Raw genomic sequence first — 19,057 nt, 5'->3', positions numbered from 1 at the left:
GTTTGTACATTCTTTCGTTTGCTCTTAGACATATAACAAAATGATGACTTCCTCTACATACAATGATTTTAGGGATTCTAAGTGTTGAGAATGGTTTCAATACCATGACTGGATTTGCCTCTGGTAAATGAAAAATAAATCCTGCTCTTCCAGAGGAGATGAACTCTGTACAACCTCTCCAGAGGCTATGACCTACCTGCCTGAGGAAATCAGATGCAGAAGGGATTCACTCACAGCTCTGGCAGTTTTTGAAAGCATACAGCAGGTATTTTGTGGAGTCAGAATTAAAGTCTTCTTTTTTAAGGATGTATTTGAACAGAGATTTTCCAGAGCAAAGTTCAAGTGGAGAAGTGTAATTGATGCACTTAGATCAAGGTGCTGTAGAGATACGGGTAGGGAGGCTCACACCCAGGCCAGGTTACTGGGAGACAGTAACAACATGGTCAGGCTGGTGACAGCAGGACAGCCCTAAGTTCTGCAGGAAGATATTTTCCATAGAGTTCACTAAAGTCCCAGTTCTAACCCCCACTAGTTTCCTTCAAGACTGAGAAGGTGTTGTAATGGAAAAGATGCTGATGGGCATGAGACCTAATCAGGTAAAGTAGGTGGAAGGCCTCTCAGTACTGTCTCCATTAATCATTGCCATTAAAATGTAATTACTTCAACTTTTTCAAACTTGAGAAAACTGCATATAATCTATACATATGCTGAAGACATCTCCTGGTGACATTCTTTGCATTTAATGTGCCAATTTCAGTCCAGTATCAAAATCTAAATTTTCTCAAAACTACTGAAATCCTCTAAAAACGTCATGCTTTTAGGGGCACTCTTTCTTTAGTCCTCCCATGGCCTGACTTGAAGTCAAAGTTTGTTGATTCTACTTTTCACACACTAAAATGAGGTATTAATCATGTAGTACAGATCAAGCAGTGTGCTCATAGTCTGTATTAAAATGACCAAGGTGAAATTAGATTGCACTTGGATCATTTACTTCAGGGCAAACAGCTTCACATGAATAGAACATGTAGAAAGTGTTGGCATTAGCTGTTAAAAACCTTCAAATCCTCTCCAGTAGGTTAAAAATTGGCCTGAAGGAGAAGTTTAAATGATGAAAATGTTATGAATTTCTCTACACTGATAATTCAAAATTTATTTACACTAACAGCTGGATCAGATGCAGCAACAAACCTGAAACATAATGCAATTCTCTAGCACATGTATTCCTACACAACACTGTGATACATAACCATGCAAATGAAAAATTACTCAAACCACTTACATAATTAAGGAAAAAAAATTAAATATGAATTTGTGCTAAAGAAGATAACTGTTTACTTGCAGAAACAAGAAAGAAATCCTGGCAGGTAATGCAGTGATTTTACTGGAGTTAGATGAAGAAATGTGTCTGAATATGCAATATGCAATACAGTGTGTCATAAACATCACTGACTGACATGAAGTGTTTCCTGGATGTGCTTTTATTTAATGCACATGCACACAAAGTATCTCATACTGGATAGCTAGCATGAGCTATTTTGTCATCTACAATGAGAATAAAACACAATGACTAAAGAGAATATTGCCATTTGAGATCAATGTTGAGTCAGCTTGTTTGCTCTGCAGAAAAAGTTCCCTCATAAAATACAAAGTGAAAGTGAAATAAGGGAGGAGAACAATAAAATGTGTTATGAAAAATAAGAAGTAAAATGGCTATGTCCAAGCGATGGGTGGGCAGGTTTGTGGTGATGAGCCGACTGGAATGTGAGGATTCAGGAAGAACTGTCTCAAAAATACTCTTCCTCAAGAACTTAACACATCAATCTCAGATTCCAATCTTCCAATCACAGAATAGAATGGCTTGAGTTGGAAAGGGCCTTATAGATGAAATAGTTCCAACCCCCTGCCATGGGCAGGGACACCTTCCCCTAGACCAAGTTCCTCAGGGCCTCATCCCATCTGGCCTTGAACACTTCTAGGGATGGGGCAACCACAACTCCTCTGGGAAACCTGGTTTAGTGTCTCACCACCCTCACAGAAAGGATTTCTTCTTATTATCTAATCTAAACCTACCCTCTTACAGTTTGAGAACACTCTCCCTTGTCCTGTTACTACACACCCTTGTAAAAAGTTCCTCTTCATCTTTCTTGTAGGCTCCTTTCAGATCCTCAAAGGTCACATTTAGGTCACCCCAAAGCCTTCTCTTCTCCAGGCTGAAAAATCCCAGTTCTTTCAGCATTTCCTCATAGGAGAGGTGCTCCATCCCTCTGATTGTCTTGGTGGCCTCCTCTGGACTTGCTCTAACAGGTCCTTCCTGTGCTGGGGATCCCAGAGTTGGATGCAGTGCTCTGGGTGGGGTCACACCAGAGTGGAGCAGAGGGACAGAATCCCCTCCCTCACCCTGCTGGCCACGCTGCTTTGGATACAGCACAGGATGTGTTTGGTTTTCTGGGCTGAAAGTCTGTAACGTCAGCCTGGGGGGCAGTGGGTTGGAGACAAAGAGACCACTCACCCCAGTGTGCACATGGCAACAGAGAGAGTTTATTCTCAAGCCCTTCCTTATAAAGGGCATTTGAAAAGCCCAGTCTGGATATTTTCATTGGTCTGATATCTGTGCCCCTTCAGGTTCTGGCCGGTGGAATGTCTGCAGCCTTGGGAGAGATGTGATCGGGCAAAGCCCCTGTCAGTCAGTCAAGGGCTGGTTAGTTTGCCAAGCACAAGCCAGCTCGTACTATGATAAGTGGCAACACAAGTCTGTTGTGGTGTGTTTTTTGTTTTATTAGTATGATTATTGTTTGATTTGTAATTTTCTTGTGCTGTCTTTTGGTCTCTGCCCCTTTTCCCAGAACTTTCTTTACTCCTCCTTTCATGAAATGCCAATCTCTCCCTAAAACCTGCCTTCTCTCGAGAAACTTCCCTGTCAGTTTTGTATTTCTTTAAACTTCATTAGTTCACTGAAACTGTTCTTTTCTCTTGGGATTCTTCATTGGTTGTTGTTTATATGCCTGCCTTGTATTTTATCTCTAGTTCTGATTAGTTGAAGATTGTATCCTCCCCTCAGCCTTCCCCATGTTCATAAGCTTTGTCTGCCCTGAGTTCGGGGACGCTGGGACGCTGAAGGGGAAGTGTTACCATCATATAAAGTTATCCCAGGAACCGTGCTGCTGTCTTTTGTTTTGCTCTGTGCCTCCCTGGCATCTGGGAATCAGCGGAGTTTGAGAGAGAGGGGACTGTTGCTTCCTGTCACCACCTAGCTGGGATGAACGACACAAGTCTGCATGGCCAGGTCATGTCAAGGCTCTCATCCACCAGCACCCCCAAGTCCTTCTTGGCAGGGCTGCTCCCCATCTGTTTATCCCCCAGCCTATGTTGGTACTGAGGGTTGCCCTGACCTGATGCAGCACCTTGCACTTGGTCTTACTAAACATCAAGATATTCCCATGGGCCCATTTCTTGAGCCTGCCCAGGTCCTTCTGGATGAATCCTGTTTTCAGGAGCACAAACTGCACCACTCAGGCTGCTGACATCTGAAAATTTGCCAAGGGTTCACCCAATCCCTTCACCTCATGCTACAATTTGTAATGTTTCATTAGGCCAACATGCATTTTCCATTCATTTACACTACAAGAAATTTTCATATTCTGAGAAACAGTTGCATTGTATAACTACGATGCAACAGCTACTGTGCTCTGCTTAGGCATGACAACATATTGCCATGGAGAGACAAGACACAAAGGGAGAGGGAGAGAAGGAGACAGAAGTTATAAATTATTTTAGTTATCAGGAATTTATGAACAGGAGTTAATACAATTTTAGACTATTTTTTCCCCTGAACAATATTTAGTATATAATAAATCACAAAAGATCAGAGTTAAGGATACTTAGAGGAAGACTCAGAAATTAGAGGAAAAAACCCTAAAAAATTCACAAGGCAATAAGCTATTAAGTTCTCTTTGTGTGCTATCCTGATTAGTTTATCTTTCATTTAAGTGGTCTTTGGGTCTGGAGAATTTCCCTTGTCCTTCAATCACTGTCTCTGGTCATCCTTCTCAAGCTTACACTTAGTGAAATGTCAGCTCTACCTCCAGACCAAGAGAATTAGTTAGGAGGATTGCCAATGAGGCTTAGGCTCCATTATGCCAAGTTTGCCTTTAAAGTCCTGTCTGAGCCCTCTGCCCTGTAGCAGAATCAGAAAAAAAATGTGTAGGTAGGTATGAGAACATGATTGAGCCTGGAAGCCAAAGCTGTGAGATTTATTTTTCCCAAGGAAACAACATTAGAGAGCATTTGTGAGTCTGCATCAGGTTGTCTCATGAAAGGAAAGTCTAAACTGGAGAGGTGGACAAGGTGGAGGCATTGACACTACCCTTTTCTGGAACCCAGCCCTCGATGCAGGATCATACTGAAGGAAGGGCATCTCCCCTGGAACTCCCTGGGCCTGGCTCCTCCCTGTTAAGAGGGAGCCGCTTGTGGCAGGATTTGGATTTTGACACACTGAGCATCTCTTTCTCAATTTTGGCTTGCAGGCTAGCTGCCCACAGAGTGGGCAATTGGAGCATCTGCTCTTCTCCCTTGCTGGTCCTCCAGTTCTGTTATCACCCACACTAGTTTGAAGTGGCTTTCCATGAGACACTAGAAAAGGAGAGCTTTTATTTTTCTTTTTGAAAAGAAGAACTGACCAGTCCAAGAGAATTAATTTTTTTTTCATTTTACATTAGTAATCACTTATTGTGTATAAAATTACTAATACAAGAAAAATTTTAAGAACAGTGCCAGACTGGAATTGTCAATTAATTTTCTTTGTTCCTAACAATAGAATGCAGCTTTGAGAAATTATGTTTCTTTTGTGCTCTTAGGTTCCTCTTTCTTTGGAGCTAGTTGTCAACCTTTACAAAACTTTGAGTTATCCTTCAAAATTTAGTGTTTCCCTCTCCCAGAGATCACTGGGCTGAGTCCACATGCCAACCTACAATCCATGCCAACATCCTCACTCTTCCCTCTCACTTTTCAGATCCAGCTGAGGTGCACATCAAAACCAAAATCCAAAATGGTCACCCACATGAGGAGCTTCTTCTTTTCTCGTACCAGATGCTAGAATGGGTCTTGTGTGGAATTGCAAAAGATATCCAGGGTAAAACAACAGAAAAGGTGGTTTCTTGATGTTACAGGGATGGAAGCTAAAGCCACTAGCTTCTGCTCCCTTTTTCATCACCTCTTTGACACACTGGTGTATACATTTTATGGCATTAGGTGCAGGCTATACATCACTTCTGCTTCTTGCAGCAGCCCAAATTTCTGGTTGATTTTCAAAGACAAATAGTCAAGCTCTGGGATTTTGATGAGCTGATGCCAGTGCTGCCTGAGGTACGATTTAAGACACTAAAACACACTCTGTCACAGAGATGCCGTGGAACTTCTGACAGGAACAGGCAAAGTGAGAAGCTACAGGGAAGTATGGAAGGACTTTGACATTTCTTTTTCCAAAGGAGCAAGGGTCAATAAAATTCTTTCTTTGGCAGTTCTTTCTTTTGCACCATGAATAGAAGTTCAGGATAGACAAGCAAGAACATGGATTAGTGATTGTTTTTCCTAAGTTAATACTAGAACTAAAAGTAAGTCTTAGATCAAGGTAATTAGGTTAAGAAATTTTATCAAGTACAGAATGCAGGATTCAGCTGCAGTTCTTAACAGCATAATCTTGTATGAATATAATCCTTCCATATGGACTTGTGGACCTCAAATATTGTGGGTAAATTATGGCAAAGAATAATCTGGAAACCAGCCAATAAGAATATAAACTAAAACTTTTCTTGTTCTATGTTTCAGGAAATTTTCCTGTGTTCTGCACTGAAAACCATTTGTCACTGTGGGAGATCAGTTAGAAATTAGATTTAAATTATTTCTTCAATTAGCAAAGCAAAACCATAAAACATTATGTCACACAAAGAAGGCATATTTACAAAGGACTTATTTACAGCTTTGCTTTTTAATTGAAAACTACTCTGTCTGTTGGAAAATACAAGACTGGACATGTGTGTTTTTAGGCAACACATACTTTCAGACCTTCTCACTTTTGCGGAATCTTAATGAAATACTGATAAGATATATGATACCAGAGCTGCAGATATTACTGTAGGGAGTATGACATAGATAAACCACATAGCTAAGATGGTGTGACTAGAACTTAGCTTGTAAAATGAAAGAAAATATTCAGAAAAAAATATTTAGAAACTAAAAGTGGAAACCTTCCATTTTACAGCTTGCCAGCTTTTCCAGAATTATGTAAATTTATTATCACTCTTTTAATAATGTCATTGCTAGAAAAAGACAGAAAATTTATTTCCTCATATGTTTCTGAATTCTCATCTGCAACGATGGTTTTGATTTTACGGGAGTTTCTCTTTAAAAAAACCCTCAAGTTACCTAGATATGCTTTTGCTCAAAATGTTGCCCTTAGCAGTATGCAGAAACAATAAAGGAAAGAAAACAAAGAGAGATAAGGCCATGGATTTTGATCTGTGGCTATTCTGGTATACTTCTGTAGTTCAGGACTGAATATCTTGAACAAAGATACTGTCCCACCAAAGAAAACTGCCCTAACCACCTTAGTTTTCAGAACTTAATAGGGCTTACTACTGTCTCATACATTACACACCCAAATTAAAAATTTCTCATCAGGTACACATTTGATTCTCCATTTTAACTATTTTTCTAATTATATAATCCTATGTATAATAACCTCTAAGTGCTCATTAACTAAGGAATGCACACAGGTTGCTTTTAGAAGTTGGATATCTGGATTCCCTTTTTAATTTCAGCAGCAGCATATGGATTTAGTAGAAACTATTTGACTTCTCTGTGCTTTATTTTTATCACTTATACTTAAAGAGATAATGATGGATTAATGTATATGTCTTTTGTATTTGGACACAAAATCTGTCTTCCCAAATAATGAGAATAACTTCCATAGACATTCAGTGAAGTTGAGCTCATCCAGAGGCAACTGAGAGTAATTATAACCAAAATGATCTGAATATCTTGTTTGTAGTAAATGGAGAAATTTGGTCTGTGGCTGATTTTTTTTCAAATGAACCACCTATCACAGGGCTAATTTCTACAGGCAGATACTTTCAGAACAAGATTGAGGAAATGAAAAGGCAGGGTTAGTCAGAAGACAAAAATTAAATTCACAGTTCTAGAGGGCCTATTGACCCCCAGTGTGATCTACTATACAGTGTGTTTTTAAAGATGCTGTTATAAAGTTCCTTTATGGAATATCATGTTTGCTACATAGCATCCCAATTTTATTGCAGAACAAGAGACTAAACAGGCTATGTTGAAATCAGACTTGCTTTGATTTCAGAAGTCCCTTCAAATATAAACTTTTCTCACAGGGAAGGCACCTGCAAGTTCCTCATATGTCAGTTCTTAAAAACAGAGAGATCAAAGAGATCAGAGAGGATTTTACAGTCATATAAATCTGTGCTGTGAGTATAGATGCTTCTTACCAACTTTCAGTGATTCCTATTTTTGTGTCATACTAATAACAGTAATGTAAATAGCACATTTTTTCTACCAATTCCAAAAGAATGGTAAAAATTCAATTAATTCATCAATATTCTTCTTCCTTTTTCCTCTTCCTGCTTCTTCTATTCCATGTGTGGTTTTTCCAGGCCACACAGGCAAAATACCAAATCTAGCCATGGCCTGTTACAATTTCTGTAAAGATATTGATGCAGAACACTCTTTGGTCATCACAGTGGGTGTTTATAATACATCAGATACTTTGATGCCCATGTGACATGGTTATTCAAGACCAACTTGCTGCACATGTAAGCTGGAGCAGCAGCCACCTTGCCTTACTGAAAGTGTTCTCAATGCAAACACCTACAGAGAGTTAATGGAGAAAAATCCTACTTTTGGGTTGCAATTCAAATAACTGCACCTTGCATCCCTCTTAAATTCCTGCATTAGGATGAGCTATTCATAAAATGTCTCTATGATCTCACCTTTGAAGGGAGAATGACACGTAGACTTGTTAATGCAGCTGTAGAAGTTCACTTTTAAATTGGCCAAAAATCTATAGTTCCTTCTCCTAACTGACCTCACACCAAATCACAAGCTATAACATCACAACACCCTGATGTACAGAAACCTCAGAACTCTTCAGTAGTTTGTAATGTGACACAGCTATACCAACCAGGCAAGCAAGTTCCAAGCTCTGCCAGAGAGAAGGGCCCGAGTGAGGGGGCACAGCTGTGCCAGCTGACCTGAACTGGCCAAAGGGATGTCATGTGCCGTAGAATTTCATGCCTAGTATATAAACTGGTGGAGTAACAAAGAAAGGGATCTGATTGTGTTTTGGAGATGGGTTGCGCATCAGTAAGCAGGTGGTGAGCTATTAATTGTGCATCACTTGTCATTCATGGGTTTTCTTTCTCCCCCTCTGTCTCTCTCTCTTCTTTTTTTCTTACTATTTTTGTTGTTGCAATATTATATTTTACTTCATTTCAACTACTAAACTGTCCTTATTTCAACCAGCAAGGGCTACATTTCTTTTCTGATTCATCTTCCCCATCCCATCAGGAGGGAAGAGAAGTGAGTGAATGATTGTGTAGTGCTTAGTTGCCAGTTGGGGATCCTCCCAAGTCACCCAACCTTGTTTTCAGTGGCCATTCACTTTCTTTTATCTGCCTTAGCTTCAGAGAAAAATTCCTGGTCAGCCAAGCAAGCCTTCTGCCTCACCAGTTTGACTTCCAGCATTTTGGAATTACATGTTCCCCTGCTCCAAGAAGGTGGTATTTAAATTTTGACCACACTGGTAGATCCCAGCATCTTCAAAACCATTTTCTCAAGGGGCCTTACAAACTATTTCCCTGAGCAGCCTGAAATCTAGTCCTCCCACATTCAGAATTTTGCTGGCTATTTTCCTCCTGTCACTAGATATTTTAAATTCAACTGCTTCATGGTCCCAAATGTCCACCAATCACCAATTCACTCATGAGACCTTCTGGCTAGCAAGCAACAAATCAAGGATACCTTTCCTAGTCACCTCCTTTAGTACCTGCATCAATTTATAGTCATTGTTACTCATCTCATACCCATCCTGTGCATGCTTCTCAATGGAAGAGGAAAAAATACCTCTCCTCTCAACCTCAGAAAGGCTAAGTGACCTGGCGTTCCTGCCCTTGTCAGTGAGGCTGAGAAAGAGGATCTGCTCCAAATAGATATTTTGTGGGGAGATGGTGTGGGAGTAACTGTGGGATAGAGGTTCCTCTTTCGAGTATTACTTTATGGAGAGAGTCACATTACAGTTCATGTTATATTTAGACATACAGATTGTTTAGGTTTACAAACAAAACCACCAGAAATACACTCCAAATAAAATATAACTCCAAAACTCCCAGGTTTTAATGATGCCCTCATATTTTTCCTACTTTTGTATTCAATCAATAAAAATATCATGAAAAAAATGAGAAAGAAAAACCCTTCTTATCTGTTATATTATTATATAAAGTTTCTTTTCTTGTGTTTCTTTGTTTTTCTGTCTTGTTGCCAAAAGAAAGAATCAGCCAGAACACTTAGGTGTGGAAATGCAAGTGGCATCTGAAATAAACAAGTTTAAAGCAGTTAACAATGACAATATCAGCCAGAGATGTCACCAAGACTAGTTGCCAGAAAAGAAAAAGGGTTTTGATCAAGAGGGGAGAAGCTGTCCAGACTGCTGCAGAAAGAAGCACCCAGCAAGGTGAAAATATGCTGCTTCTCCCAAAACAGACCATCACATCAAGCAGAGAACTTGCCTATGTCATGCTCAGAGGTTTAGGCTGCCATTACAAAAGGTTTTACTTGAAATGTGTTCAATGAGTCTGTTCTGTGAAACAGAGTGTGGAACAGACACAGGTGTTTATTTTTCTTCACTTCTTCAGGATGTCCCTAAAGTCAGACCCATTCCTACCTCAAGTGTTTAGTAGTGCCCCATCAGCTGCTGTGGGAGAGGGACCTGCCTGGGGAACAAGGAGATGAAAGAGGGCTTAAGGCTTCTCTGAAGAACCACAGCACAGCTAAAGAAACAGTGGGAAGAATGCTTTCCTTGTGTGACCTGATCTTATATGCTTTTCACTTCCAAATTCTGTCTAAATTTTCTTCTGGGGACAGGTGGTATTCCTCAGGCTCCAGCCCTGGCTAGAGCAGCTAACACCCAAGATAAAGAAAGGATGGTCACTCCAGGCTTGGGTGGAAAAGGTCCTCAAACTGATAGTACAGCATTAGAGAGGACCCCTAAAGTCTTCAGGGAGGAGCCAGCTAAGCGAAATGGAGGCAGATAAAAGGCAAAGTGAGAAATCTATTTGGAAATTAGCAGTAAATGTGTCTGAACTACTGCTGTGCTCTAGTACGGCCCCATGTTCCTCCTTTCTTAGCACCTTTTCCACTTTCTCTTTTTTTTTCTTTTCCCTTCCTTTCTTGGTCTAGTCTCTTAATTTTCTCTACCTGCCCTGTGCTGTTCTGCCCTGCTCTCCATTCAAAAAGCAGCCTGCAAGACCTACAAAACCTGATCTTACATACCCTCCCATTTTAGCACCTTCCATTCCTGTGCAGAAAGTGCAAAGCAAGGTGCATGTACACTAAATATCTGTTCTGGCAACACTTTCTTTTCAATTTGGAATTACTGGATTTCAAAGCAATTGTGCCCTTTATCTTGGGATATAACATCAAAGAGGCATAACTTCCAGGCTCTTACAGTTTCCGCCAATGAAGTACAGGATGTTTTGTCTAGGATCATTTAATCTAGTGCATCATAACAATATTGAAAAGGAAAGTAGAGCTAAACAGTTTCTTGGAGAAGCTTGTTATAAGCCAGAGAATTGCTCGTAGCTGTGGCATTTTTCAGGCACTGCCAGAAGTAGGGCTGAGATTGAGGATTAGTTGGCCATTCCAGGACTGAACTTCTGCACAGCCTCTTCCTCAGACGAACATAGCGGGACTTCTGCAAAACCTTCTCAAGAAATACCAAGATAATGACGTCCATTTTTTCATCCAGAAGCCGCTGATGAGCCATATAAAATGTTGTCTTGAAGCGGCCACTTTTAATATACCTGTTGGTCAGCACAAATATGGTCTTTTTGCTCAGCTGAATGCTCTGGGAAAGGTTGTCAAAGACGGGCTGTCCTGGGAGCCAGTCCCTTCCTTCCAGGCATAAATTGAACTGCCTGGCTTTTTGGTTTTCCAGCCTTTCAACCAGCTCTTGCAGCACCCACTCGTTCACAGCTGGGTCCTCACTGTCGTAGGCAATGAAGGCATCGAAGCAAGCGTCTGGAGAAGACAAGCGCCGATAGCCCTTCAGCCTGGCAGTGCAGTAATGGTAGCTGTACCACACATCCCAGAAGTAGAGATGGCTCATCACTGTGAACACCATTAAGGCAAGGATGGCTGAAGCTGACAGAGCATACAGGATCAAATACGATGTGTCCAGCTCGCAGGTGTACAGATCCAAGAAAACCACGCTCCTTCCCTTATGTGCCCCTGGGCCAGCACAAGTGACGTCTGTGGCCAGAAGAGGAATGGTCACCTGCGTCTGATTGATCCACCAGACAAACCACACAGCCTCACAGTTACACTTAAAAGGATTGCCGTGCAAGAGCAGCATCTTCAGGTTGTTAATGACATTTTCAGGGAAGCTAGATTTCTTAATTATTTCAATCTTGTTTGAGCTGAGGTCCAAGTACCTCAATTGAAAGGCTCCTCTGAGAAAATGTTTGGTTAGCATGTGAATGCGATTGTTTCGGAGCATCAGTTCTTGGAGAGATGAAGTGCAATTGGACAGTTCTCGGGGAACATTAGTCAGAAGGTTATTGCTCAGGTCTAGAGTTACTAGGTTCTTCAGAGAGGGGAGGTTTCCCCAGATAAAACTCTTCAGTTGATTATTAGTTAAGTTGAGGATCTTGAGACTGGAAGGCATTTCTTCAAACACACTATGAGGCAAAAAACTGAGTGAGTTGAAGGAAATATCTAGTTCTTCCAGGCTGGTCAGATTCTTGAAGAAGGATAAATATCTAGCATTGCCATCCATCCATAAAGCATCTAAACGATTTCCTCTGAACTCTAAAATTCGAAGAGATTGACTTTCCATTCCTGTATTAATAGTGGTAGAAATGTCATTCTCGTTCATCATCAGCTTCCTCAAATGGACTAGGTTTTTCATAAAACTAAGCACATGAGTAACACCTTCTGCCATAAAGTAATATTTGTTATTGCTCAGATCTAGAATTTCTAAGAGTTTTAGTTCTTTGAAAGCAGTTTGGTAAAGTAAATCAACCCTGTTGTTAGAAAAATCCAGATATTTCAACTCAGACAAGTAAGAGAATTCACTTCCATTTAAAGTTTGACTTATTGCATTATCTGACAAGTTGAGACATTTGAGGGAGCTAAGTCCCTGGAAGTCTGAGGGGTTAACAAAAAATACATTGTTTCTGCTTAAATCCAGAGTTTTTCCATAGTTAAGGCAATCTTCCTTAACTAAAGATTGGTAGGAAGAAGCCTCTATGTCTTTGGAACGGCAACTTCGTTCATACTCATCATACCTGAAATAATGCAACTCTTGTTGTACTTGCCTGTTGTATTGCTCGACTGAAATGCCAGGATTAGAGCAAAATCCATAGAAGTTGCTTTTCCCCGAAGAAGGAGAAATTTTATTCACTGAGAGGTCAATGAACTTAAGAGCTGGGAATTGTTCCAACACTGTCATGTCTGCAACTTTAATAAAATTAGTCCCGAGATCCAACATGGTTAGATTCCTAAGACCGAGCAGTGGACGTAGATCTTGTGCCCTCAGTTCTTTAAAGACATAACCCTTGAGCCTCAGGGTTTCCAGGTTAGAGAGGGAGGAAAATGTCTTAGAAAGATTCAAGAAGGGAGAATACACCTTCAGCTCAAAGTTAAAGGACAGATCAAGCTGCACAAGGCTGGGGAGAAATGTCAAGAACTGAGCATCTCCAATCTCCCTCATGAGGAAATTTTGGGAGAGGTCAAGTTCTTTGAGATTCTTGATGTTTTTAAACCAGCTGCTGGGTATGCTCTGAAGAGAGTTACTGTGAAGCCGCAAAATCCTTAAATTTTCCAAGGAGTCAAAAGCCTTTGAGTGTATCTGAATCGAGCTCTTAGGACAGGGAATGCAAGGATATGGAGCATCATAGCAACGTGGGCAATTGCCACTTAGGTCGAGAATTTCTAGGTTGTGAAGCCCACTGAAATCCCGTTCTTGAATCTCTTGAATCATGTTGTTGTAAATATACAATTCCTTTAAAGTAGGTGACAAATTGGGTGGCACTTGTGTTATGTTGTTGGACTTCAGGGATAGCGTTGTCAACTTTTTCAGCTCCAGGAAGGCTGTTTCCTCAATTTCAAAGGAAACATTGCATGGATTGCGATAGTAACAGTTCTGTCCAAGATACAATACCTCTATGTTTCCTAGCTCTGAGAAGCTGGCTTTTTGGATAGAAAAGATATGGTTTGCTTCCAGGCTCAGCAAGGTTAAAGTAGCAGGAAGACCTCGAGGTATTTCTGCCAGCTGGTTTGCATCCAAATACAATGACTTCAGTCTTGTCAGGGCAGCAAAACTGCCATTCTCAATTTTCAGTGGGCTGGTGCACACGTGATTTTTGGGCCCCAGTTTGACAGGTACACAGTTGCATCTGAAGTCAATCTCCTGGAGGTTTTCAAGACGATCAAAGGATGTTGGGTAGATGTGGGGAATATGGTTAATACTCAGGGTAAGGTTGGTAGCGTTTCCAGGGATCCCTCTGGGGACTTCTGTAATGCGCCGGTCGGTGCAGTCCACTGTCACAGTATCTTCTGAAGATTTAACATCACAGGGTAAAGTTTTGGGAAACCAAGCCCCTGACAGCAGCATTGGGAATATGAAGAGCAAGATAAATGGCAATGCATTTGACATCTTTGCACAAGGTACCTAAAACCAAGGATAAATGGAAGTATTAGTGTAATGCTATGAGAATATATCATCTATACACTGGGTCAGGCTAACTATACAGCTAAATTATACAGCTAAATTCTGGTTCTTGTCTCACACTTACTAGGAATAGATGTGCAAGCAGGATTAGAAGTTTCAGAAGGCATACGCTGGTATTTCCTTTCCTTTTTTTTTCCCAGAGGACACAGCATTTTATGCATTTAAAGAATGCTATGAGTCTAATGAAACAGTGTCTAGCCTAGCCAAATGGCCCATGATATCCCAGCATTTGCCTGTCTCCTTCTTTTATTGCAGAGCAATGTACTCCAGTGCCAAGAACATTAGCCAAGACAAGTGCCCATGGAGCATAGCAGAGAGCTGATAGGGAAACCATAGAGGCTCCTTTCACAGCAAGACATTTTCCTCCATCACATGGGTACCCTTTAGTGTGCATCTGTTGATGCACACTACAGTAGACCATGAAGTTCTGGCTGTCACCAGCCATGGACACTGAACCTGCAGTCAGAGAGGGCAATACTGGGAGCCACTGCACATCAAAGTCCACCTTTAAAACAAGGAAGTTGTAGGCATAGGCCTACAGCTATGAGTTATGCTGTTATATATGTCATAAAGGGATTTCCATGAGATCTGGAGGGTTCTCAGATTACTCTGAGCATGATGGTGTGCTGAAGTGTGATACGTTATCAGGCAGAAACGGGTAACCCTTTTACCCTCAGTCAGCCAGGTAGAAGAGGAAGTGATGCTAAAGTTTCACAATTCTGTACTTCCCTTGTGCAAGACCTTAAGTCTTTGTAATTGCTTTGTTGCTCTTATATCCCTTATTTACATAGAAGAGGCTTCTCTCTGTCCCCCATTAAAGACAGCAGTAACACAATATTTGACCATAGTCTCGCTTCCACTTCTCCCAAAAGTATAAACTGGCATTTGAAATCTTCATTGGCAGAGGATGAGAATACAGCCATTTTACGGACTAGTCAATGCAGTTATTTCCCTCTCTTCACAAAACTAGGGATGTTTCTTTGGTAAGATTTGCACTGGGAGCACTTACATAGCACTGTACATTTGTATGTTGCAAGTCTCGTGGATTTACTAATTATCCTATAAATTGCATTTTTGGTGAATCTGTGTTCATGGAAGTTCTTATTGAACTAAACCCGACTTGCAGTGAGTATCAGTAATACTCACAACTGGTGAATCTGTTCAGGAATGAGATGAGGCTTGTAGTGTAAATCAGACTATTGTTGCTTCTGGGAACCTGACCAGACTTAGTAGTACTTAATTGGCTCAAACCAGAAATTAAACCCAAACACACCCAGCCCCTCTGATTTCTGTGGACCAGCTGGAAAGCAAGTGAGGTTATTTTATGCCAAATTGCTACATACTCAATGCAACAGGAGGAAAAGCTAATTAGAGTCAACCTTTAAAGATGTGATAAACCAAAATAAACAATGTCGAAGCATTAGGGTCTGATATAAGCAAGGTATGACTGCAATCTAGATTGAAGACACAAGATTAAAGACACAAACTTTCTAAATGAACATGTACGCAGCCATTGCACTCAGATCCTTAATTTTAGGTGCTTACCCAAGTTTCTTACTTTATTGTTGTTAACCTAGGCTGCGCTGACATTGAAGAGAGGAAGGGGAGAGGGAAGAGAGAGACTGAGAGATCCCTCTCCAGCTGCTGCTTGACTCTGAAGATGGAGAGAGCTCTGGCTTACTACACACCAAACAGAAAGTAAAACGCTGCACATTTCGGTGCCTGGAACTAGGTGCAAAGAATATGGGGTTTGAAAGTCTTCATGAACATACTTGTAAGCTTCTCATGTAGTTCAGTTTTTTAGGGACCTAAGTGTGGTTGCAGGGCCAGCCTAGGTTTTTGTGCTTCACTTCTTCATATATTCTTCCCTTTCCTGATAATCTTTTTAATGTGTTAGCTATTTGAACTGAAAAGAGTTACATTCTGGTGCTGTATCTGGCTATTCACATCTGTAAAACCTCATGTCCATTATAATACCAAAAAAACCCAAAAAGACTTCTAATAAGAGCAAAAAGCAATGCTGTCTTGTGCAATGCCTTTGCAATGAGAGGCTTGCTTAAATGTACAGCTAAAGTTTGGGAGCTGTTCTTTTCTCTGTGATCTGCGCTTGGCTTTACAAGAAATTTGAAAAGAACTAATCTACTGATCTTAACTGGCATGTGCACAAACTCTTGATGATTTAGGGTATCTTCAAATATTCAGCAACAGTACAGCTATGTGTTTCTGAAGGAAGGTTTTCTGCTGGGGTTCCATATATTTGTTCATGGGGGAAAGGCTAGAGGAACACCTAAGAAGTTACAGTAAGTAGAAAATATATTACGCTCATTCTGAAGTACAGGAATACAGATAAACCCTTTCCTTTCATAATTCTCTGCAACTTCTAACCATAACAATAAACTGAACCATTTGGAAAACAGAGAAGCAGAATATTTTCTTGAAAATGTTCCACAACAGTTCTAGTCAAAAACGTCTAAGAGAAAATTTAAAATAAAAGTTTAACATACCATATTCTTTGCGCTTCCAGGTCTGACAGATTAGATTCTGTAAGAAACCATAAACTGGAGCAGAAGAGAACAGCATCAAAGTGGTTTCCAGTGGTTCATCTGAGGTGTAGGCGAGAGCGTTACATGACATAACCCACTCAAGACAACAGTAATCTACACTGTACCTTCTTTCTCTTCATCTGAACACCAAAGGAACACAACTTCAAAATCCTTCATGAGAGAGTATGAGATTAATCAGCTAGGAGACAAAGGCATCAGGAAAGGGTAATACTCATGTGATCAACAAAGTTTGCAGAAGCTAAAGTTCCTTTTTTTTTTTCCTCTTTTAAATGTAAGCTGCATAAAGGGAGACAAAAAATGTTTATTGACATGGAAGTTTAGTAATTTTCATAATTCTTATTTGGTATTTATTTCTGCAGTTACTAGCTTCAAGGATTCAGATCTTTCTAAGAATCACTTGTGCGCTAATATGAGCAGACAAATCTCTTAAGTGGAATACTTTATGTACAGGTTTGGAGGAAATGTCTGTTAAGTGAAAGGAACTTGGGGAAGGCAACCAAGACAAAAAGGATAAGGACATAGGTAACTGAACACAAAGAAGTGAAAACTATGTGGAAGAGTGTGCACAAGTTGGATTGTGAATGATTTCTTCAAGTAACCAGCCACATCCCTGGTACATGTCACTGGAATAGGACAGTGTCCCCTTTGCTTGCAGGAAGGTTTTCTAAAACACAACATCCAATCACACAACCTTGTAATTTTTGACAGGTGCTCCCCCACAGTCTATGACTACAAACTGTGGAAATTTTAATAGCTGTACTGACACTTAGCAGTTTCTTTTGCTCTCAGGTTGATCTTTTATTTGTTTGTTTTAATATTAGGAACTTGCTGTCAACCAGCTAAGAGCTCAAGGAGTTTCAATTCTATGTAAAATGAAACTGCAGCTTTAGCTGAGTGCTAGTAAAATGTAGAGCCCTTCTTATGTTTATTTAGTTTTTACCTATGAAATGTGGGAAGCAAAATACAGCAATGATTCACTTCAGAGATCAAGGCAGGTTAAATGGAGGGGAGTTTTCAGAAATCCAGGACTTCTGAACTATAACTTGAGTTTTGGAGGCACAGGGAGTTACTGGTTTACTGATTTTACAAGTTCAGTTTCCCTCAGAAGTTGCACAAAATCTCTTGTCTCCTCTGAAACACCAAGTAACTGAAAGCAGAAAAGTGCTTCCTACTACATCACGTGTTAGGGGAGGACCTACTGGTAAGAGCAAATGTATATTACAGCTTCTGTGAGTGAGGAAAATAATTTAAAATAAAGCAGGAGTCCTTAATTGTCTTAATCCTACTTTGATACATTTGGTTGACAGTTGACTTGTCATCAGATTGGTGAACTCACATTTCCTTTTTTTCCCCCCTTTGTCTACAGGATGTTGCTTTATCTCATTTGTCAAAATCAAGATTCCACTGTGTTTATTTTAAGTCTTGATAAGTTTACTTACAGCCCTGAAGTCTTGCTGCAATGTATTTTCTCCAAAGTGCTGACCCTGATTTCAAGAATAAGGCTACAACTTCATCTATTCCTGGTTAATACAGCATTCAGCGTTACACAGCATAATTTGTCCACAAAATTATTCTAGAAAGCCAGTTATCTTGATCAGTTTTTGAAATACATAAGTTGAATTTTCAAACTGAAGTTGCTGATAGGCGTTGCAGAAATGTGTTTGCGAGCACTAAAAATAACCAAAAAATGAATAGAAGGCAGCACAGGAGGAGATTGGCCTACAACGAGGGCAGAGGAAGCACTCAGGGAAGGCCTGGTGAGGGACAACATGCTGACCGATCTGCATTAAGAGCCTACCGAAACTGCCCAGGGTGCTGAGACATGGCTGAGGGAGCCACTAATACCCCAGAAACAGACACTGCCTTTTCTGAAAGCTCAGGCTGCCCCAGGCTACCTCAGTACCAGGACTGACTGGTTTACAACAGGTTAAAATTGTTTGCTCAAAGCAAAGGTGCCCAGCACTCTTGTTTTTGAAACTGAGTTGCCTTCAAGGGAGACAGAAGGCATCCTGGAATAGCTGAAATAAGATTGAGCTATTTTCCAAGTTCTCCAGGGTCAGCACTGCAACTGTGTCCCTTCTGCTTGCCCCTTCCTCATGAGCAGATAAAACAGAGTAGCCACAGACATCATTCCTTCCTTTTCTCTGAGGGATGATGAGGAGAAGTGCCAAGGCTGTAATGCTGGAAGTGATGGTGCATGGCAATGGAGAAAGTGGTGGTAAATCATATAACTGGCAGGTTGAGAGGAAGTTTGGCACCTGTAAGTGGGATATCCTCAAATCCTGCTTCTTACTGATGACATTTCTCGCTTTTTTTCATATTCATATTCATGTAGGTAATCCTGCCATGGTTTATGAAGTCATCCTCAGGCAAGAGCACTGAGGGAGCACTGGAACAGCCCCTGCAGGACAACATGGAGCTCAGACACTGCTAGACCCAAACAAATCACATAGCAGGAAAGCAGCTCCAT

General features: G+C 40.6%; 1 protein-coding gene across 2 annotated transcripts; it reads right to left on the bottom strand.

Moving 5' to 3' along the window:
• Positions 1-9,305: 9,305 nt before the first annotated feature.
• On the bottom strand, positions 9,306-18,111 carry LOC119706426 (toll-like receptor 7). 2 transcript variants are annotated; one of them, XM_038150127.1, is made up of 2 exons: positions 16,692-18,111; positions 9,306-13,963 (listed from the first exon to the last, which is right to left on the bottom strand). In XM_038150127.1, the coding sequence occupies exons 1-2, from the start codon at positions 16,704-16,706 to the stop codon at positions 10,823-10,825; spliced, it is 3,156 nt and encodes a 1,051-aa protein (XP_038006055.1). In that variant the 5' UTR covers positions 16,707-18,111; the 3' UTR covers positions 9,306-10,822. The 2 variants fall into 2 exon arrangements, with proteins under 2 accessions (XP_038006055.1, XP_038006065.1); XM_038150137.1 differs by having other exon boundaries at positions 16,528-16,776.
• Between the last annotated feature and the right edge of the window lie 946 nt (positions 18,112-19,057).

The sequence above is a fragment of the Motacilla alba genome, chromosome 1, assembly GCF_015832195.1.
Source record: "Motacilla alba alba isolate MOTALB_02 chromosome 1, Motacilla_alba_V1.0_pri, whole genome shotgun sequence".
NCBI classification, from domain to species: Eukaryota; Metazoa; Chordata; class Aves; order Passeriformes; family Motacillidae; genus Motacilla; species Motacilla alba.
Note: the sequence above shows the minus strand (reverse complement) of the source record. Positions and strands in the feature narration are given on the sequence as shown.